The following is a 20,297-nucleotide window of genomic DNA, read 5'->3' as shown; positions in this document are numbered from 1 at the left end:
CGCCCAAGCATCCGAAGAACGACAACGCCTCTTATTACTACTAAATTCTCAAACACACTCCCAAACGTAAACGTCCTCAGTAAATACTACCGAATTCTCACCAGCAACCAGTTACTTAATAAGATTTTTCCCGGCCCGCCCAGAGTACCCTACAGACACAGCACTAACTTTAAAAATATTCTTGTCCATGTCAAAGTAATGACAGAGACGAAGTTGGGAACTAGTCCCTGTGGCCGCCCCAGTTGCTCTACATGGAAACATCTTCAAACTACTACATCAGCTAAAAGTACAGCATCGAATTGCTCACACAAGGTAACTTCAGGTTTTACCTGCACGTCAAGCAACTTAGTCTACTGTCTAGAATGTGCTGCTTATAGCAAACAATTCATAGGTGAGACAGGGCAGCAAATTCACACCAGACTCAGCTGTCACCACGTGGATACAAAACACAATTTACCTAAAGCAGTATCCAGCCACTTCAATGAACATGGTCATATATTCGACCAAGCAAGGCTCTATGAACTACAAACAAATTTCCGTTCACCTCGCGAAAGGAAACATACGGAATCATACCTGATACACAAGTTGAATTGCCTACACCCGACGGGAATTATTTTGGCATGTGGCAACTTAGAATCTTTAAAAGCGGTAACTTAAATCTGAAATTCTCATATCATCAGCAAAGCACAAAACACATTAAGCCACCAGCTAAACTTAATTCCTTAACCTCACCTATTCCTCCATTTCGAAAATTCGCTTTTCCTGCCTACTACTCAATTTAATATACTCTTTCATGTTTTTACGTGTATATCAACTGTACGACCCCCTTCGCCCGAATACACCTGCCGCCGCCCGCTTCTGCGCACGTCAGTCTCCTATTTGTTATTCCAGTTTCGGTCCCCCTTTTTTTGTCTGTTTTTATTATTAACGTTTTTGAAACACCCTCACCAACACATTCCAAAGTCCCAGACGCCAGGATACCTTTTTGGGTGCCTCAGCCACACAGGGTATCGCCATTTCTGTATACCGCCGTAACGACACCTACGTTGAGCTACTGGTGTTGACGTCCCTTGAAAGACCATGCCGCTGCCTTTCAGTGACCCCATGCATTGCACCCCAGACTCCTCGTCGCCATCTTAACTCCTTCAAAATTACTCGGCGAATTGCTGCTACGCTACCCAAGTCACCCTTTCAACTGATGCTTTTTGGGTCTTTTCTGTTTCTCGCGCATTGGCCACCTGACCGGCTCTCCTAAAGCCACAAAAACATGCCGCCAACGACACCCCTGAATGCTACCTAACCTCTCACTTCCCCAACACCCTATCATGCCCCTCTTTTCTTGTTTTTCTTTCTTGGTGTCCATTTTTTTCTCTCCTTTTCTTCCTTTTCTTTTCTCCCCGCAGTGCCACTCTCCTGCTCTTGCACATTCGTCTTGGGAACCACGCTCACAGAAGTCAGACGACAGCGCTCATTCTCTTTGAAGTCTCTCCCTTTACAACCAGCCGTCACCGACAACATCCGCAGGTGATGTCACTGTACTAACCCTTTAAAACTTACATGCCGAGAGTGACGAGGCCGCCTTTGACGAAGATAGGTTCTCCTATCGAAACGTCGGCCAGCCTTTCTGAGGCACCTCATCCATAACCTTTATACCACAGTTTAAAACTTTGTAACTCATTAAGGAAAAATGATTTCACAATTCTGCGAATGGCAGCTACTAGTACGTCTAAAGCGGACAAAATTGATGGGTCACACATGAATTTGAGAAACAAATTGAGAATATGGAAATACAACTTTTTTAGAAACCTTCAACACAACGTAACAAAGTCACTTAAGATATAATTTGAGATATCGAATTTGTCCGCTTTGAATGATCTGATGAATTTGCAGAACCGTAATTTCTATTCTTTATGTAGAAACATTAATTTGTAAACTTAGCGAGTCTATTTTTTTGGAACTTTCAAATTTTGAAGATTTGTTTAACACTATTGAGGCCCTAACTTGAAATTGCGCTTGCAACGGTCGCTAGAATTTACGTTATCTTTAAAATTCAACAAAATTTAATAAAATTGGTCCAGGGGTTATTTAAAAGAAGCATTTTTGTGTTTTGCATGTATATCAACAGGCCGCATCGGAGTTTGGCCCGAGCTAAAGCTTCCTCTTAAGTAGGAGCCAGTATAGAGTAAGGAACAACTGACATGACAATACCAGCTTTGTCTCCGTGGTTATGACATGCTCCGACGAAAAGCTAGTACATCTACGCCTAGAGCGGGCGAAAAATAAATCAATTCAAAAGATAGGAGATTGAATCCGCCACAGTTGAATCATGCAGCACAGTCGATATATTTTTGGGCAACAGAGAATACAAAAAGAATGCCGCGATAGAACGGCACCGCATTAGGCATGTGAAACTGCCGAAGAGAAAGGGTCGCGACACCCTGAATCAGCCCCGTTACATTGGGCTTACAACGGTGCTGCCTGAGCTCCGTAACGTAAATCACAACAGTATACTATCGGGCCATGTTTTTAAACTCTTACTGGTACACTTGCAGCGTGCCGTAATGAAGAAGCGCCGCAGTGGCATTTCCATCGTCGGAGGATGATGTTAAAGAGCGACAATGGGCAAGAGTGCAGACGATGCTCGGAAGACCGACGAAAACTATGATTTTGGTGGGACGCTTCGCTCGTCGCTAGATATTATAAAAACATGCCAATTATCTAGCTTTCGTCCATGTCGCACTATGTTCCCTTGACTATATGTTCCCCCACCTGAGCCCCAACCAGAAATTGTCTGTCGAGAATTTCTGGTTGAGGCTCAGATGGGGCTTTCGCCTATATAAGAGTTGCGCTTGTGCTTCTTAAAAAAAAACTCACTCCGGTGTGCACTGTAGAGCGCTAAATGCTGTGGCCGACGGTTAACGTCGTTGCCCAACGAATCCATTGTCAGTCAGGACGAGGCCGCCTTAATAAACGTGGGGGGTTGCATGACCTCGACTTTATAGCGTTTTATAGCAAGAGTTCGTCTGTGTGTGAGCACGATATGAAATGATCACACACACGTGTCCCACCTTGAGATACTTAGCAACTAGCAACTGCTTATGTACTCCAGGCTCGAGCGTCGAATTGTACAAGTTTCCAGCGGTGCGGCACTTGTTGGTACCAGCCATACGATCTGCTTCGACACTACATCGCCACTCGGCGTTATTATTGCTTCAGTACGCTACTCCAATTTGCAACGAAAACATTCGAGAAGCAGGTGGAGTGAAGGTGAAGGCAGTGCGGCAGGCTGAAATCGCTGCCACAACAGTTGGGATGTTAATCTTGTTGATATTGACAGGAGCCTTTTCTTTTACTTCGTTTACTATCATGGTGGTTCTTTTCGCTTACTACTTTATTAATTCTCTACTCCTTCATATCAATTCTAGTTATATTGTTACAACGGCTCTTGTACAAAATTCTTTGAAAAGTTTCTTGCGGGTACGTCTCGTTGAACCACTTCCAGCACTCTTGCGCTGATACATTTCCGACGAAGCCTCTGACCCTTATATCGAAAGCTCGATATTGCCAACCTGGAAATAAAACAAAATATTACTGGAAGGCCCCAATGAAAAAAAAATATCTAATGCGTCAAGTGATAATGTAATAGTCTGTAATAGTTGATACGTTTACAGCAAAATTATCGTCGCATAAATGGTGTTCTTGTCTTGTTAACTAAACTGCAACAAAGACGGGTAATTTTGTTGTGAAAGAGATTGCAAGTACAACCTTTCATTGATATTTCACCCATTCTTTCTTCACATGGGGCCGTATAACGCAAAACTATTCCAATATATTTTTATTCCAATCTCCTGACGTCAAATTTGCGTAACCGCCGGCGCAAGCATCGGGCGATCACTCGCAGGGTTGTCGGAAAAAAACAATGAAATCCTCCCCTCGTTTATAGGAGGTCGCTTAGGTTGCTTGAAAAACAAATAACATTGCCTGCACTGAGCAGGTTGTCTCATCTAATTGGCTCGCAAGAGGCGTGAAGCATGCTCAAGTGGAGAGGGATTCGATGGGGCGAGCCAGTGCACTGAAAATCGATAACCGCATGAAGAGGATGGTGCCGGCGTATGCGATTTGTCCGCTTTCTCTTTCTTAGCTTGCGCTAGCTCGTCGACAGTTGCAGCCGCATGCAACGGAAGCTTAAGAATGACGTTAAAACGAATTCTCAGCAAAGAAGAGTTGGCAGGACGAGGTCGTAAAGGTGCCGAAAGTACTCGAAAACATTACGCGACCACGCAAAAAGTTTTATTGCACGAAAATAAACCCATGCTCTCCGGCAGGGGCGAGTAGCCAGTGCCGTAGCGATCGGCGGCAGCGATCTTTTATTACTTTCGGAACGGGGCAGCCTGCGGCTATTCAGAAGAAAATTCATTTTTGTTCGGCATATTAACGCATCCTTAACGCCTACGCGTCACTTTGACGCGCTAAGTTTTTGCGGTTTTGTGACGTCGCGTGAGAGGCAGGTGAAGTGGGTGCTGCCCGAAAGCTTTTGACCAATAGCCGAGGGATAATGGAAAAAAGGCGTCCAATCAGAAATAACTATTTTTGCTTTGTTTGGTCAAATTATTCGTAATCAGCGTGTACACGCCATATCAGTTTGGGAGCTATCACGGTTTTCGTTACGTCGCGTGACAGACCGGTGAAGTGGGTGTGGTCCAAAAAAGTGTTTGACCGATCGCATTGGGCTGATTGTAGAAATGCAATAGAAAAATTTGGAACAGTTTTATGTTATAGCGTCACGCAAATATGGCGCATGATTTCCTACGACTAACTCTCACTGGTCATCGCTACGATGAGTGATGTGATGTGCTTGGCCGAGTTGGTGTGGGCTACTACAGATGACGCAACGTGTTCCGCGCAGCAAGTAGCCGCGCCGGTAGCGTCAGCTACTTTGTCTGCGTCCATTTCCGGGAGCATCGTCTTGTTTCGCTCTTGTCCTGCCATGTGCAGAGAATTCAAACTGTAGCTGCCGCCCGCCGTGTTAAGCCGGTGTATTACAATGTGCAACCTTAACCCTCGTCAAAGCATTATCCTACATCGCGAGTCTTCCTGCCTTGAGCCTACGCCTCACATCTGGCGCAGTCGCCCCCTAATCTCTGCAAAGCCAGCCACGTAAGCACAAGAACGGCGAACAGTAGGCCTTTTCAACCGCATTCGTCACTGACCCACGCTCTCACGCCGTCGAACACTCACGCCTGCAGATACTCCTGTCATTTACCGCTCTTCTTTGTTCACTCCTCGTCAGAAGAAATGCACGGCTGTTGTATGAAGAGTGCCGTGCATGTTGAAAACTAGCCCAGAACTTAGAACTCACTCGCCTAGCCTCCCGTGCGCCCAGTCTCACTTCGCGGTGCATCATGCCAAGAATTATTTGGGAGGAGCTTGATTCAGTGACCATGCCGTGGCTCGGAGTCGACCTCATCCGCGATGAATTGGACTGACGCGAGTTAGACAGCACCATCTCTAAGAAAGAGCTCATTCAGCTCCTCGAAGTCGACATTCACCTCAGTCGTGAGGCAACGTCGCGGTCAAGCGTGCATAAGGCGGGTACTGCGACCACTCAGGCTTGGTCTACCTAGCAATCAACGTTGTCTAGTTTTTGGTTTGGCTTTTCTGCTGAGCATGCTTGCCTGGTTTTTCTGGGAGACGGGGTTTTCGAATGAGGCACAGTTGTTAGTCTAGTCGCTGTGTGTTCGACATCTCTTCTGTGTTGGTCTTCTTTTCGCTGGTTTAATTCACAAGAATATGTACCAACCGACCCAGATCGCAACTCTTGCTCAGGTTTGAGCCTTGATTCTGCGACGCTTGAAAGTATGGCGCTCCTGGTTGAACAGATGACACTGCCCTCCGCTACAGTTATCACACTGCCAGACCTGTCGTGATCACTTGTTTACTTTGATGAGTCTCCAACACAAAATGGTAATTTATGGTCCAATGACGTCTGTCGTGTACAGAAGCTTGCCGCATGGAATGACGCCACCACACGTCTCATTTGCCGTAATTAAACTGAAAGCCGTAGTTCGGAATCGGCACTTCGTTTTTTGAAATCGTCAGTCAACCTGGGAAACGTGGAGAGCCGTCTCGAAGAAAAAAATTCAGAGCTGAGTCTCTTCGAGTGGCCGGAACGCGTCATAAAGATTAGACAGAGCCCAGGCGAGAGCCTACAAGGTTATGCTTATGGAAAGCTGCGTGTGATTGAAAGCTGCCCTGTCATCCTTACCGACGCCCAGAAGTTGGATTGCCTGCTACAAGGTCTTCAAGAGTAGCGTGTCATGTCTAGACAAGTGCACTCAACATAGTCAAGACATCGCCAGTGTAAAGTCACCTGTATCCCACAGAAGCTACCCCCGAATAATTTGAAAGTGGGAAGTCAGCGAAACAGCAGTGTGACTTCCAGCCACCAGCTCCGCCAACAGCTACAACAGCGCAGCCAAGAAAGCGCATTTCCGAGTTGCCCAAGGAACGACAGGAACGAAGATACAAAGCCATTTCTGCAGAGCATTGTGCCTCAGAATTTCGGAGCGGCTAAGACATCACAAAAGTAGTCTGCTACAATTGTAAAGAGCTAGGCCATTAGGCGGCGGCATGTCTCTCGCATAGCAACACGTCATTATAGACCACATTGTCATCCACGCCTGGGGGACAACACCCACAGCAATTTCACAATATGCCCGGAATACTTAAGGCTCCCAATATCAATGTGCGTGTTTTAAATCGACCGTTATAGAAGTCTGAGAACACGAAGCATATCCGGACCCTGGCTCAAGAGTGAGCATGACTTCTAACGCCATCCTTCCTTCGGCAGTGATCTTGCCATGGACTAATTTACCTCTCGCCATCATTGGAGGTGGTACAGCGCTACCAGTTGGGTCAGCCCGCATCAAGATAACCCTGTCACTGGTGCGGTTGAAGCAGCAGTTTTGGACAACAACGCCCTTCCCCTTATTCTGTGCGAGTACTGGTTTTCGGCAGCGTGAGCTCACTTGATCTTGCAGCTACCAGGGCGCACTGAGCTGTAACATCCCACCAAGACTGTAGCGCTTCTGACAAGCCAGCGTCTTGTCCCGAGAATGGCCAATACAGTCATTTTTGCCCACTCAAAGATTTTTTGCACCGGCAGAAGCAGCATCACAAAACTGTCTACGAGAACCCTCACCTTTGCCAGAAGAGCCTCGCTGGCAAGCTTTGGCCATGTAGGTGGTGTCATTGGAAAAGACTGCGGCACCACAAGTCTGCACTACTGTATCCGTACCCATTCACCGCGAAATTCCACCAGCCAGCTCTTCTCTGTAGTTGCTTGTATCCTGAGCAAGAAGAATGACGTGCTTTCAAGCCATAAAGATGTGATTGGCCTATTAAGTGGCACGCAACATCGCATTGATTTGCTGTCCAATACTGTAATGGATAGCCGTAGCCCTTACAGGTAAGGAAAAGTCAGTCAAGAGCTATGCGTCATTCTGCCAGTACTTCCAGCAGTTTAAACGTTTGACTTCACGCAGCGTTGGTTTTTTGGTTGCAAAACGCCGACTTGAGATGTTTGATTCTGGAGAATTGCTAGCGACCATATCACTATGGCAACGAGCAACTCAGCAGTGTACTTATTGAACGTGATTAACTTAGCAACTTCTGGTATTGCTTCAGCAGTAGTTTTCTGTACCTTGGTACGCAAAGTTATTCAAACTTTGCATAAATTATTTTACTGCTATAAGGCACCTGATTCCTGCCTCTCTGACCATGGATCAGCGTTGAAGTAGGCCGAGGTAAAGCGGTTCATGCGTCTACATAGCGTTGAGCTGCACTTTTAAACAGCCTACCGATCAAAGGGAACGGCTTCGTTGAAGGTAACGATGGGACATTGCTAACAGTATTACGGAAAATAGATGCTTCGGAACCTTTATCATGGCCTGCCATGCTGCATGAAGCAGCCTTCGTTTTCAACACGTCTCTGAACTCCAGCACAAGCTTTTCGCCCTTTCAGTTTCTCTTTGGCTACGTACAAGAGTCACTCCAACAAACCGGCCTTGTTGAGTACGTGCTCGGTGTAACGGCGCCACGTTTAGAGGCACGTACCATTTCAGAAGCATCTCAAGCCTTCTATAAACGCCACTATGATAGCACCTATCATTCTCATAGTTAAAAGTAGGTGACCTAGTATGGCTCAAGCGTGAATCGCTGCGCCCCACGAGAAAATGGCACCACGCTTCAAAGGCCTCTACAGTGTCCCTGAGCGGTTATATGCATCAACATTCAAGGCTTTATGCATGTCGGGGATGACAACTCGCATGCTTAGCCTGTCAAGAACTGTGCATGTTTCGCAAATGAGGCTGTATGTACCACGTCATCTCCCGTGGCACACCTATCCTCCCCTACAGCATCCAGTACCAGATGATGAAACTACCATCCACCAGACACAGCCTCAATGCCGACAGTGTGCGCGCCAGCTTCCCGTCACTTGCGAGACTTCGCGCTTGTGTGACTGTGGATGGCTAGTTAGACCAAGGGACTTGGTCGTCTGGACAGCGGTGGAATGTTATTTGACGTGCTTGGCCCAGTTTCTGAGGGCTATTACAGGCAGTGCCATGTGTCCTGCGCTGCAAGTAGCCATGACGATATCGTCAGCTACTTTGTCTACTTCCGTTTCCCGGAGCCTCGTTTTGTTTTGCTGTCATCCAGCGATCGGCAGATAATTTAGGCAATAGACGCTGGCATGTTCAGCCAGCATCTCTTAGTGTGTAACCTTAACGCTCAGTAAACCGTTTTCCTACATTGTGAGTCTTCCTGCCTTCCGTCCAAGCCTCAGACTAACCCACCTAACGCGAGTTCATGTGTGTGATGGGTGACAGGCTAAACACGTCTGAAAGAAGTGAATATGTGAACAAGATGACCAGGCCGGTTGGCGAAATGAAGTGGGGAGCGTCTTTTGAATAGGTGATCTGAGGGGGGGGGGGCGAAGCGCGAGAGAATATGAAGAGAAATGAGGCAATGGCAAGTAAGCTGGCACTGGTGACGGCGACCAGGAGTAGGACGGACGAATATCCAGCTGTGCTCTGGTGACGGGAGAAGGCAGCTCTGGGGGCCACGGACCGGAGAGGGGATGCCCGAGAGTCGGTCGGCGACAGTTCCAGCTCGTGAGCCCCAGTTACGGGCCCGGGCAGTGCTTCACGGCTTCGGTCCAGCCCCACGCAGCGTAGCCGGCTGCTGCCCCGTGCCACGGAGGCTACTGCCTTGCACGTCAGCGGCAGAATGCCCGGCCTGGCGACGACCGCGTCCTGTGTGACGCTGGTATCGGCAGAGGACTACAACCCCGTCACTCGCAACGATCGACACCTTCGCCGCGTCAGAACCCTGACGTCCGCCCCTACTGGTGACGCTCAGAAGGTTCGATTTTTATTTGCGAATTGTTACTTCTTTTGTCGAACTGTGGAACAGCCTATATCTACGGCCTAGTTTTCGTATGTTTATAGCAAGTTTCGGTAGTTTCTCGTGTGTGTATAGGGTTTATGGTGTGTTAGATTAATTTGCTGTTCGATTTTCTTAGGTAAAATTGTTTCTGGAAATAAATGTCTTTTTTATGTTAGCATAGTGTCTGTCTGTCTCTGTGACGCCGCAATTCGCGCAAATTGGTGGCTGCAAGGCTTCGTTTTTGCTACCCTGTCACGGATTTCTGTAGCCAACAGATATAGTGGGATAAGATTATAGCCAAGTTTCAAGAACACAAGCTAGTGAGCAGCAAGGAAGATGCTTATCGACCAGACAAACATAGGTGCAAAAGTTTCACAAGTGGCGCGAAAGAAATGTGCAGTAAGAAAGCAGACAGATAGATAAGGCAGACATTAAGGAGACAGATAGGTAGGCCGAGTAGAAAAAGCAGAGGAAGGGAAAACTAACAAGTGGCAGTGGAAGCATAGATCGAATAAAAATTTGAGGAAAGAAAAACCAGAAGACCCGAAGAACGCGCCGATGGGCGAGGATTTATTTCCTTTATTGCAAAGGCGCCCTGAAAGCTGCATTTAAATTTGGGATGATCAGTCGTAGAGAAACCGAATATGACACTACGAAGAACGTCGCAGAGGTGCAGGGCAAGAGGTGCGAGTACTTCACCGCAGGTCCGAAACATACCTTCATAACATAGCCGGGCAGAACTTGCAGTCTCGCCCATATGTGCCCGCATACATGGCGTGCAGCAGTGTCCCATGCGGGTAGGTTTCAGCCTGGAGTCTTCTCCAGGTTACCGCTCGTTCCCTCACATCGTCTTATGTGTGGGCGGGTAGCGACGCCTTTGCTTCCTATAGTGTGCCAAGATATTCGAGTACTTCTTGGATATTCGTTCATCGTTCTCGTCGCAGGCGCTTGCCCGTGTTCTCTGCATGCCGTAGGTGGCTCCACGTGCATGATCTCGAGCCGCGGAGTGCGCTTCCTGGTTCCCCGCGAGAGACTCGTGTCCCGGCGTCCAGAGGATTTGTGCTCCTTCTATCCTGGTGTTGTTCAAAACCTGAAGTCCTGCCTTTCCGATCTTTCCGTTCACACACCTTCTGCATGCTTCTTGTGAGCCGTCACCATGGTAACCAGGGTCTTGTTGCGCGTTGCGATGGCCAGGGCTATGCCCAGCTCTTTTACTGTGCTTACGTCCTTGGCACATATGGATGTGACTGTAAGTTGTTCGCCCTTCTCGTCGCCCACGCTGATTGCAAATCGGCCGTTTGTTCTGTACGCAGCGGTGTCCGTGTATCTCGCATTTTCTTCTTTGGTGTTGGTGCGTTCCAGTATGCGCTTGAGAGCCTGTATTCTCGCATTTCTCCTTTTCTTGTCGTACTCGGGATGCATGTTTCTGGGAATGCTACTTATGTGTAGCTTGTCTCTGACCTCATGTGGGATACGCTGAGGTAGGTGCCTCTAATCCTCGACCTAGTGGCCCAGATCTTGGAGCAGGGCTCTTCCCGTCTTTGTCAGCTTTAGTCTCTTCAGTTGGTTGATGTTGTGTGCTTCCACGAGCTCTTCCCACGGGTTGCGGACTTCCATTTTGAGTTGTTTCGCTGTGGACGTGGAGGGGGACAGGCCCACGGCAATTTTCTAGGATTTTTTTGATGAGGGCGTTTGCATTGTCTCGTTGAGTGTTCTTCATGTGAACGTATGGGGTACCGTACGTGACGATGCTCGTGAGCAGTGCTTGTATCATTCACATACAGTCTTGTTCTTTGAATCAGTGACTTTTGCTCGTCACTCTTTTGATAAGGTGGATTATTTGTTGCACTGTTCTTTGAATCTTTTCCAACTCTGCTCCCCCGGCCCCGTCCTTTTGAATAAGGAGTCCGAGGATACGGAGCGTCGTAACCTGCGGAATCATGATGCCTCCCACCTTTATTTCCGGGTCTGGTATCTTCTGCCACTGTCGTTCTCTGATTCGCTTTCATAGCACCAAGAGCTCCGACTTTTCTGGTGCGCGCGTCAGTCCACATATTTCCAGGTACTTTTCCGCTGTGTCCCCCGCTTCTTGCAGAGCGTCTTGCTGTTTGCCTGTCGACCCTCCCGTAGTGCAGATGGTGAGGTTGTCAGCATTATTACGGGACCAATCCCTTCTCTTTGCTTCATTTGTTTGGGTAGCGAGCTCATCGCCAGATTGAATAGCATCGGCGAAATGACGGAGCCTTGTGGCTTTCCTTTTCTTGGTATTGTTTGGATCTGACTGACCAGTCTCTCAGGAGGCGTGGGTTCGAATCCCACCGCTGCCACCAGATGTATGGATCGGACTGCTGGTACAATCTGTTGGGAACTCGGCGCTGACGCCCGTGGTTGTACCTGGGTCGCAAGCCCCAAGGGTAGCGTTGGCCTGGCGGTCTGGGGTACAACTGGAAGCATCCGAAGGTCCCGGCAAAGCATGAGTCGACTGGTAACAACGATACAACTTGTTTATTTTAACATCGCAAAGAGTTGGTGGTCAGGTTTGACCGAAGTAGAGAGACGGGAGAGCACTTCACTCAACTGAAGAAATCGGAGCCCTCCTTTGGCGTCCGGGGGCAGCTGTTTTTATACTCTCGCAGTTGAGGGCAAGAAGGAACCCCTCAAAAGACGAGCACGTGAATGTACAATGGGCTAATGGTGACGCACACTGTCGTGGCGCTGCGCACGATCTCGTAGCACCCTGTCGTGGCGCTGCGCACGATCTCGTAGCACCCCGTCGTGGCGCTGCGCACGATCTCGTAGCACCCTGTCGTGGCGCTGCCGGTCGGACACAATGACTGTAACGAGAAGATGGTCCCTGCTTTGGCATCGCCTGTTTCGGGCACAATGACTGGAACGAGATCCCTGCTTTGGCATCGCCTGTTTCGGGCCCAATAACTGGAATGAGATCCCTGCTTTGGCATCGCCTGTTTCGGGCACAATGACTGGAATGCGAGGAGGATCCCTAGGCGGTCGCATCGCCGCAGACGCGCCTGGAAACACCTGGCGATGAGTGTTGCGGCGACGACGATCGGGCCAAAATGTCTGCCGCCCCGCCGCAGTCGCGCCGGCAAAACCACGTGTCGCAGGCGAAACGCAACAGACCGCCCCGCCGGGGGAAGGAGATCCCGATGGACAGGGGACTGCATCCGCTGTCCGGAGGGATGTCGCTCGATGATGCTCATAATCGAAGTCGGGCGTCCCTCGACGTTTCTTGAGCGCAGCGCACAGAGAAGGCCTCGTTCTCTTGTTCAGGTTCGCACGGGACACTGCAAAGTGACTTCGGGAGAGTTCACATTTTTGTTCTCGTTCCCGGCAAGCGTTAGAACTACGCTGAAACTCAACCGCTCAGTCAGCAAGCACGGCACAACCCTCACTAAGCCCTGCCAGGCTCTTTCCCCTTTTTATACCACTGCCTAGTTCCTTACAGTAGTCTAGCATCACTCAGAACGCGTCCACAAATTGAAAAATTGCACTAGAAAGCATATCATCACTTTGAAACACTAAACAAAAGCAATATGTTAAAAAAAAATTCTGCCTCAGGAAGAAAAACATCAGTAACAAACAATTTTGAGGCTGATTCCTACGTTAGGGGCTTCGACTTAAGCCATCGGCGTTACCGTTGAGACTCCCCTTTTTGTAACGCACCTCAAAGGAATATTGTTGTAAAGCGAGGCTCCAGCGCAGGAGGCGGCCATTTTTGGGAGAGATGGTCTGCAGCCATTGGAGAGGGCAGTGATCCGTCTCAATGATAAACCTCGAGCCGGCTAGATAGCATGACAATTTCTGAACGGCCCACACGAGACACGCACACTCTTTCTCGGTGGCGCTATACGCCTGCTCACGACTGGTCAGCTTACGACTAGCATACAGGACGGGGTGTTCTACTTCTCCATTTTCCCGTTGGCACAGTACAACGCCCATGCCTCGCTCACTAGCATCGCACTGAACAATGAACCCTTTTGTATAGTCTGGCGATCGTAGCACAGGCTGGCTTGTTAGGGCACTCTTTAGGGCGCTAAAAGCTCTTTCCTTTGTCTCGTCCCAGACGACTGTTTGAGGCTCTGTCTTTCTTAGAGCATCCGTCAGGGGAGCCGCGATATCAGAGTACCTAGGGATGTACCTCTGATAGTAGCCGGCGACACCCAAGAACGACCGAATATCGGTCTTGGTGCGCGGTTGCGGAAAGTCTCGCACAGCGGCCACTTTTATTTCAGAGGGGCGGCGACGACCCTGACCAATCACGTGACCGAGGTAGACAACCTCGGCCTGTGCTAACTGGCACTTAGGAGCCTTGACTGTCAAGCCCGCTTCGCGCAGGCGGGTTAGCACTGCCCGCAAGTGTGTCATATGCTCAGACCAGGATGCGGAGAATATCGCTACGTCGTCTAGATACGGTAAAGCGAATTCTTGCTGTCCCCGCAACACTTTATCCATGAGGCTTGAAAAACAGTATGGCGCGTTCTTCAAACCAAAACTCAACACTTTAGGACGGAATGTTCCCATTGGTGAAATGAACGCCGCATACCTACTAGCCTCTTCTGTAAGTGGAACCTGCCAATAACCCCTGACAAGATCTAGGGTGGAAATAAACTGAGCGCTACTAACTTTCTCAAGGCGCTCCTCGATGTTAGGGATCGGATAAATTTGATCCTTAGTGATGGAATTAAGCCTGCGGTAGTCGACGCAAGGACGAGGTTCCTTGCCCGGTACCTCAACTAAAATCAAAGGGGAGGTATAGTCACTCTCACCTGCCTCAATAACACCGAGCTGTAGCATTTTCTTTACCTCAGCCTCCATAATATCGCTCTGGCGGGGTGACACCCGATACGCCTTGGATCGTACTGGCTCTGTGGAGGTAAGTTCTATATCATGAGTAAGTACAGAAGTCCTACCAGGCCTCTCAGAGAACAGACCTTGAAACTCTTGTAATAGCTGGTGTAGTTCGGTTTTCTGCTCGGGCGACAGCGGTGCTTTACTGATAAGGTCACTAATGACTTGACCGGTGTCTTCCCTGTTCGTCACTGAGCCTAGTCCCGGAAGCTCGATCGGAAGCTCTTCAGGAACGTTTACCATCATGCACACCACTGCTTCCCTTTGTCTATAAGGTTTGAGCAGATTACAGTGGTAAACTTGCTGTGCTTTCCGCTTTCCTGGCAGACTTACCACGTAGTTAACGTCCGACAGTTTCTGAACAATTCGCGCTGGGCCCTCCCACTGCACGTCTAGTTTGTTGTTTAGCGATGTGCGCAATATCATGACCTCATCGCCAACCTCAAAACGACGGGCCCTGGCTGTCCGATCATAATAAACCTTGGCCCTCTGCTGGGCCTTTGTCATTGCTTCACCTGACAACTCCTGTGCCCTTCTTAAGCGTTCGAGGAGCTTAAGCACGTACTCCACCACGACTGGGTCGTCGCCCCTACCTTCCCATGATTCTCGAAGCATGCGAAGCGGACATCGAAGCGAGCGACCGTACACCAGTTCAGCTGGCGAAAACCCCGTAGCCGCATGCGGCGCGGTCCTTAAAGCAAACATCACCCCAGGCAGACACAGCTCCCAGTCAGTTCGATGTTCAAAACACAACGCTCTCAACACGCGCTTCATGACGGAGTGGAGCTTCTCAACGGAATTCGACTGTGGGTGGTACACTGAGCTGTGTAACAGCTTTACCCCACACCTTTCGAGAAAAGTTGTCGTCAAAGCGCTAGTAAACACTGTGCCCTGATCTGATTGAATTTCTGCAGGAAAACCAACTCGCGCAAATATGGACAGTAGTGCATTGACTATCTCAACTGAGCTGAGTTCTTTAAGCGGCACTGCTTCAGGGAACTTTGTCGCTGGGCAGATCACAGTCAAAATGTGTCTGTACCCCGTGGCTGTTACCGGCAGAGGTCCCACAGTATCAATAACGAGCCGTCTAAAAGGCTCCGTTATGATAGGTACCAATTTCAACGGCGCCCTTGATTTGTCCCCTGGTTTGCCCACCCGCTGACAAGTGTCACATGTCCTCACGAAATGGTCTGCGTCCCGAAAACACCCTGGCCAATAGTACTCTTGCAAGAGACGGTCCTTAGTTTTCTTAACTCCTAGGTGTCCGGACCACGAACCCCCGTGTGACAAGCGCAACAGATCCTGACGATAGCATTGAGGCACGACCAGCTGATCGAACTCCACTCCTCTGCGGTCTAGATACTTCCGGTACAGGACTCCACCTCTTTCCACAAAACGCGCAGTTTTCCTGGCGATACCTTCTTTGACATTGCAGCGCACGTTTTCCAGGCTGCCATCCTTTTTTTGCTCGGCTATCAAAGCCGTCCGGCTGACTTTTAGCAACCTATCAAGTCCGTCTGACGTAGGCGCGATGAGCAAATCAGTAGATAGCTCTTCTAACTTTCCCGCGTCGGGCGTTTCCTCTCCAGTATCTGGCGCCTTTAACGTTACAGACTCAAGTTTATTCAGTTCGGGCGTGCTCGGAATATCAGCTTGCTGCGCCTCTGACCCTTTTTCGTTGTTTGATAACGTCGACCCCGCAACTACCGCCTTTGCAGCGAGCTCCCGAACCTTCGATCTGGTTAAGGCCTGAACACTAGCTTCACCAAACAAAAGCCCCTTCTCGCGCAGGAGGTGATCGGACCTGTTTGAAAATAGGTACGGGTACTGGGGTGGCAGCATAGATGACACTGCCGCCTCTGTCTCAAGCGCTCCGAAAGGTCCTTCAATAAGCACTTTTGCTACTGGCAGACACACGGTATGAGCTTCCACGGCTTGCTTGATCCACGCGCACTCGCCCGTGAACATATGGGGTTCTACGTAAGATGGGTGAACTACATCCATCGTAGCTGCGGAATCGCGAAGCACTCGGCACTCTTTCCCGTTCACGAGGAGGTCTCGCATGTAAGGCTCGAGAAGCTTCATGTTCTCGTCCGTGCTGCCTATTGAAAAAAACACATCTTTTGGTGTTGTTTCCGGACACTGCGCCGAAAAGTGACCCGGCTTCTGGCACGTATAACAAACGCCCGCTCGCCTCATCTCGAACCGCTTTCTGCGTTCGGCTTCGGCTGCCGTCTCTTTACGTTTGGTCGGATTGCTTTCACTCGCATCCTCACTACGCGTGTCCCCCTTAAATCTCATGGGCGTGAACCTTGGCCTCTCAGACTTGGAGCCAAATTCACCCTTTTGACCGTCCTTAGCTCCGCGAGCTCGACGCGTCACAAACTCCTCGGCTAGCTCAGCGGCTCTAGCCACCGTACTCACGTCTGGCCTATCCAAGACCCAGTATCGCACGTTCTCCGGTAACCGACTATAAAACTGTTCTAGCCCGAAGCACTGCAGAACTTTATCGTGGTCACCAAACGCTTTCTCTTCTTTGAGCCACTCCTGCATGTTCGACATAAGCCTATACGCAAACTCTGTATATGACTCACTTTTGCCTTTCTCATTTTCCCGAAACTTCCGACGGAACGCCTCCGCAGACAGCCGGTACTTTTTTAGCAGACTCGATTTTACTTTGTCGAAATCCTCTGCCTCCTCTCTATCCAAGCGAGCGACTACGTCGGCCGCCTCGCCGGGTAACAAAGTGAGCAAGCGCTGTGGCCACGTTTCCCGAGAGAACCCCTGCTTCTCGCACGTTCGCTCAAAGTTAACCAGGAACAAACCAATGTCCTCTCCAAGCTTAAACGGCCGCATCAGGTCAGTCATTTTGAACAATACTCGTTCTCCTGCACCGTGTGCCTGACTTCCATTACGAGCGCGTTCCATCTCTATCTCGAGACGCTTCATTTCCAAAGCGTGTTCGCGCTCTTCTTTTTCTTTCTGCTCTTTAAGTTCGCGCTCCTGTTTCTCTTTTTGCTCTTTAAGTTCGCGCTCTTGTTTCTCTTTTTGCTCTTTAAGTTCGCGCTCCTGTCTTTTTGACCTCTCCTCAATAGTCTCAAGGCATTCCGACAGCTCGTCATCCTCAGCCTCTAACTCAAGAATAGCCTTTAGCAGTTCAGGTTTTCTTAGTTTGTCTGAGACATCCAGACCCAACTCTCTTGCAAGCTCCAACAATTTCGGTTTGCGCAACGACTTCAAATCCATGGCTGCTCTGAATGCTGCTTTCTCTACTGCTTACTATTGTCTTGCCGCAAACTAACCCGGCAGCAACGACAACCACAATTACCAGCTCTGTTTCTGACACTAACAAAAGCCTGGCAAAGCTCAGAAGAAGAAAGTCCCGCACTCACCTAACCTCGCAGGCAGGAATTCCGCGCAGTCGTTCCGCTGCAGGCAACCAGTCGTCACACAGGGCTCGTTGCACTGCTCCCGGATCGTCGTTGAGCTGCTCAGCATACTGTCAACTGCATCTCTTTGCTGCTGGCCTCCGTTGTCGCGATCTCGCCGCTGGCAGACAGTTGTTTGAAGTCGTAGGCGATCTCACCGCTGCCAACCAGATGTTTGGATCTGACTGCTGGTACGATCTGTTGGGAACTCGGCGCTGACGCCCGTGGTTGTACCTGGGTCGCAAGCCCCAAGGGTAGCGTTGGCCTGGCGGCCTGGGGTACAACTGCAAGCATCCGAAGGTCCCGGCAAAGCATGAGTCGACTGGTAACAACGAAACAACTTGTTTATTTTAACATCGCAAAGAGTTGGCGGTCAGGTTTGACCGTAGTAGAGAGACGGGAGAGCACTTCACTCAACAGAAGAAATCGGAGCCCTCCTTTTGGCGTCCGGGGGCAGCTGTTTTTATACTCTCGCAGTTGAGGGCAAGAAGGAACCCCTCAAAAGACGAGCACGTGAATGTACAATGGGCTAATGGTGACGCACACTGTCGTGGCGCTGCGCACGATCTCGTAGCACCCTGTCGTGGCGCTGCGCACGATCTCGTAGCACCCCGTCGTGGCGCTGCGCACGATCTCGTAGCACCCTGTCGTGGCGCTGCCGGTCGGACACAATGACTGTAACGAGAAGATGGTCCCTGCTTTGGCATCGCCTGTTTCGGGCACAATGACTGGAACGAGATCCCTGCTTTGGCATCGCCTGTTTCGGGCCCAATAACTGGAATGAGATCCCTGCTTTGGCATCGCCTGTTTCGGGCACAATGACTGGAATGCGAGGAGGATCCCTAGGCGGTCGCATCGCCGCAGACGCGCCTGGAAACACCTGGCGATGAGTGTTGCGGCGACGACGATCGGGCCAAAATGTCTGCCGCCCCGCCGCAGTCGCGCCGGCAAAACCACGTGTCGCAGGCGAAACGCAACAGTATGTAAAATTTTTCAGACGGTAAGTTGCTTATCCCCACTGGGGCGGTCTGTTCTTTCAGAAAAGCTTTGATGTAATTATATATTTTCCCCGCAGTTAGATATGTTGAGGTGCTGCAGTATGGCTTTGTGTGACACGTTGTCGAAAGCCCCTTTTACGTCAAGTGCGAGGATGCCTCTTTTGCTGTGCATGTCCAGTTTGCCGATGGCATTTTCATTGATCTGCAGTAACATGTCTTGTGTGGACAGTTGAGCTCTAAATCCGAATATGGTGTTTGGGACGTGTCCGTTGTCTTCGATATGTTTGATCATGCGGTTGTGCACCATGTGGTCGTAGAGTTTTCTAGCACACGAGGTGAGGAATATAGGTCGAAGGTTCTGAACGCTGATGGGCTTGTTGGGTTTAGGTATCATGGTTACCTCGGCATGTTTCCATTCCGGTGGTTCTTTACCGTGTTCAACCACACTCGTTGCTGTATTTTAAGAGGGCTTCTACAGAGGATCCGTCAAGGTTGCGGAGTGTATTGCTGTTTATTCTGTCGTACGCCGGCGCCGTGTGGCGGGTGAGCTTGGTCGAGGCCCTCTAAATTTCTGCTTCTGTGAAGGGCCGATCCAGTCTCTGCACTTTGTTTTGCGGCATTCTTCTTCTTCTTTGATAGGAGAGCCTTGAGTACCGCCCAAGTGTGCGGGCTACTTAAGGTCTCTTGAAGCTTGTTACATGTATCGTGCCAGTTCTTTATTTCAATTTCTTCAGAGTTCTCTTGCGTTTCCTTAATCATCTTTGAGATTCGAATTTTGAGTTTCCGGTTGCACTTGTTACGCTGCCAGCGTTTCGCGAGTCCCCTCCGCACGTCCCACAGGTGGAGTAAGTGGGAGTCGACCACGGGGTTGTCTTGCAGCAGTTGGATTGTACTTGTATGCTTCTCGTCTCTTTCCACTACTCCTCTGATCCATACTTCTATGTAGTCTATCATCGCATTAATTGCGCTGTGCTCTTGGCGAGAGGGCTCCCTGTCCATGACCTTGGCTTTTCCGATCTTCATCGTCGCTTTGCGATGCGGGATGATCGTTTGCACTATATAATGGTCACTACGCAGATTCTCATACATGCAGCTGCACTCATACTGTTTTAGTCCGTGCACGAATGCGAGGTTGGGGCGGGTGTTTTTAGATACACTGTTGCCGATGCACGTGAGTGTCGGCGGGTCGTTGAGTAGCGTGAGGAGGTGTTGTTGGGGCTACGTCTCTTTTTCTCTTCTCTTTTTTTCTTTGAGGCTGCATAACCCTAGTCCACATTGGGAGCACTAAAATATCCAACGACTATTAGCCTGTCACCCTTGCTCAGCTTCACTTCTCGCATTAGGTTGTCTAGATATTTTAGGTGGTCCTTTGGCGGGCTGTACACGTTTAACACAAGGAGGCTTTGCTGCTGTTTTTTTCTCAGGTACGTTTTTGACAAGGGTGTGTTCGATGCGGTATTGGATGTCGTGTATTTGAGCGTTGATGGCCTTCTTAGTCAGAATTGCTGTCCTCGTCTTACCGTCGGTGGCGTGAATGAGGTAACCACTGACCTTG

At 49.6% G+C, this 20,297-nt stretch overlaps 1 protein-coding gene across 1 annotated transcript in view; it reads right to left on the bottom strand.

The window, feature by feature from the left end:
- Window positions 1-3,342: 3,342 nt before the first annotated feature.
- Window positions 3,343-20,297, bottom strand: part of LOC142587738 (uncharacterized) — a 45,554-nt gene continuing 28,599 nt past the window's right edge. The window contains exon 6 of the mRNA XM_075698944.1: window positions 3,343-3,569. Within this exon, the coding sequence (XP_075555059.1) occupies window positions 3,403-3,569 (167 nt within the window). The 3' untranslated portion in view covers window positions 3,343-3,402. The remainder of the gene's footprint in view (window positions 3,570-20,297) is intronic.

This window comes from Dermacentor variabilis, chromosome 7 (genome assembly GCF_050947875.1).
Source record: "Dermacentor variabilis isolate Ectoservices chromosome 7, ASM5094787v1, whole genome shotgun sequence".
Lineage (NCBI taxonomy): Eukaryota > Metazoa > Arthropoda > Arachnida > Ixodida > Ixodidae > Dermacentor > Dermacentor variabilis.
Note: the sequence above shows the minus strand (reverse complement) of the source record. Positions and strands in the feature narration are given on the sequence as shown.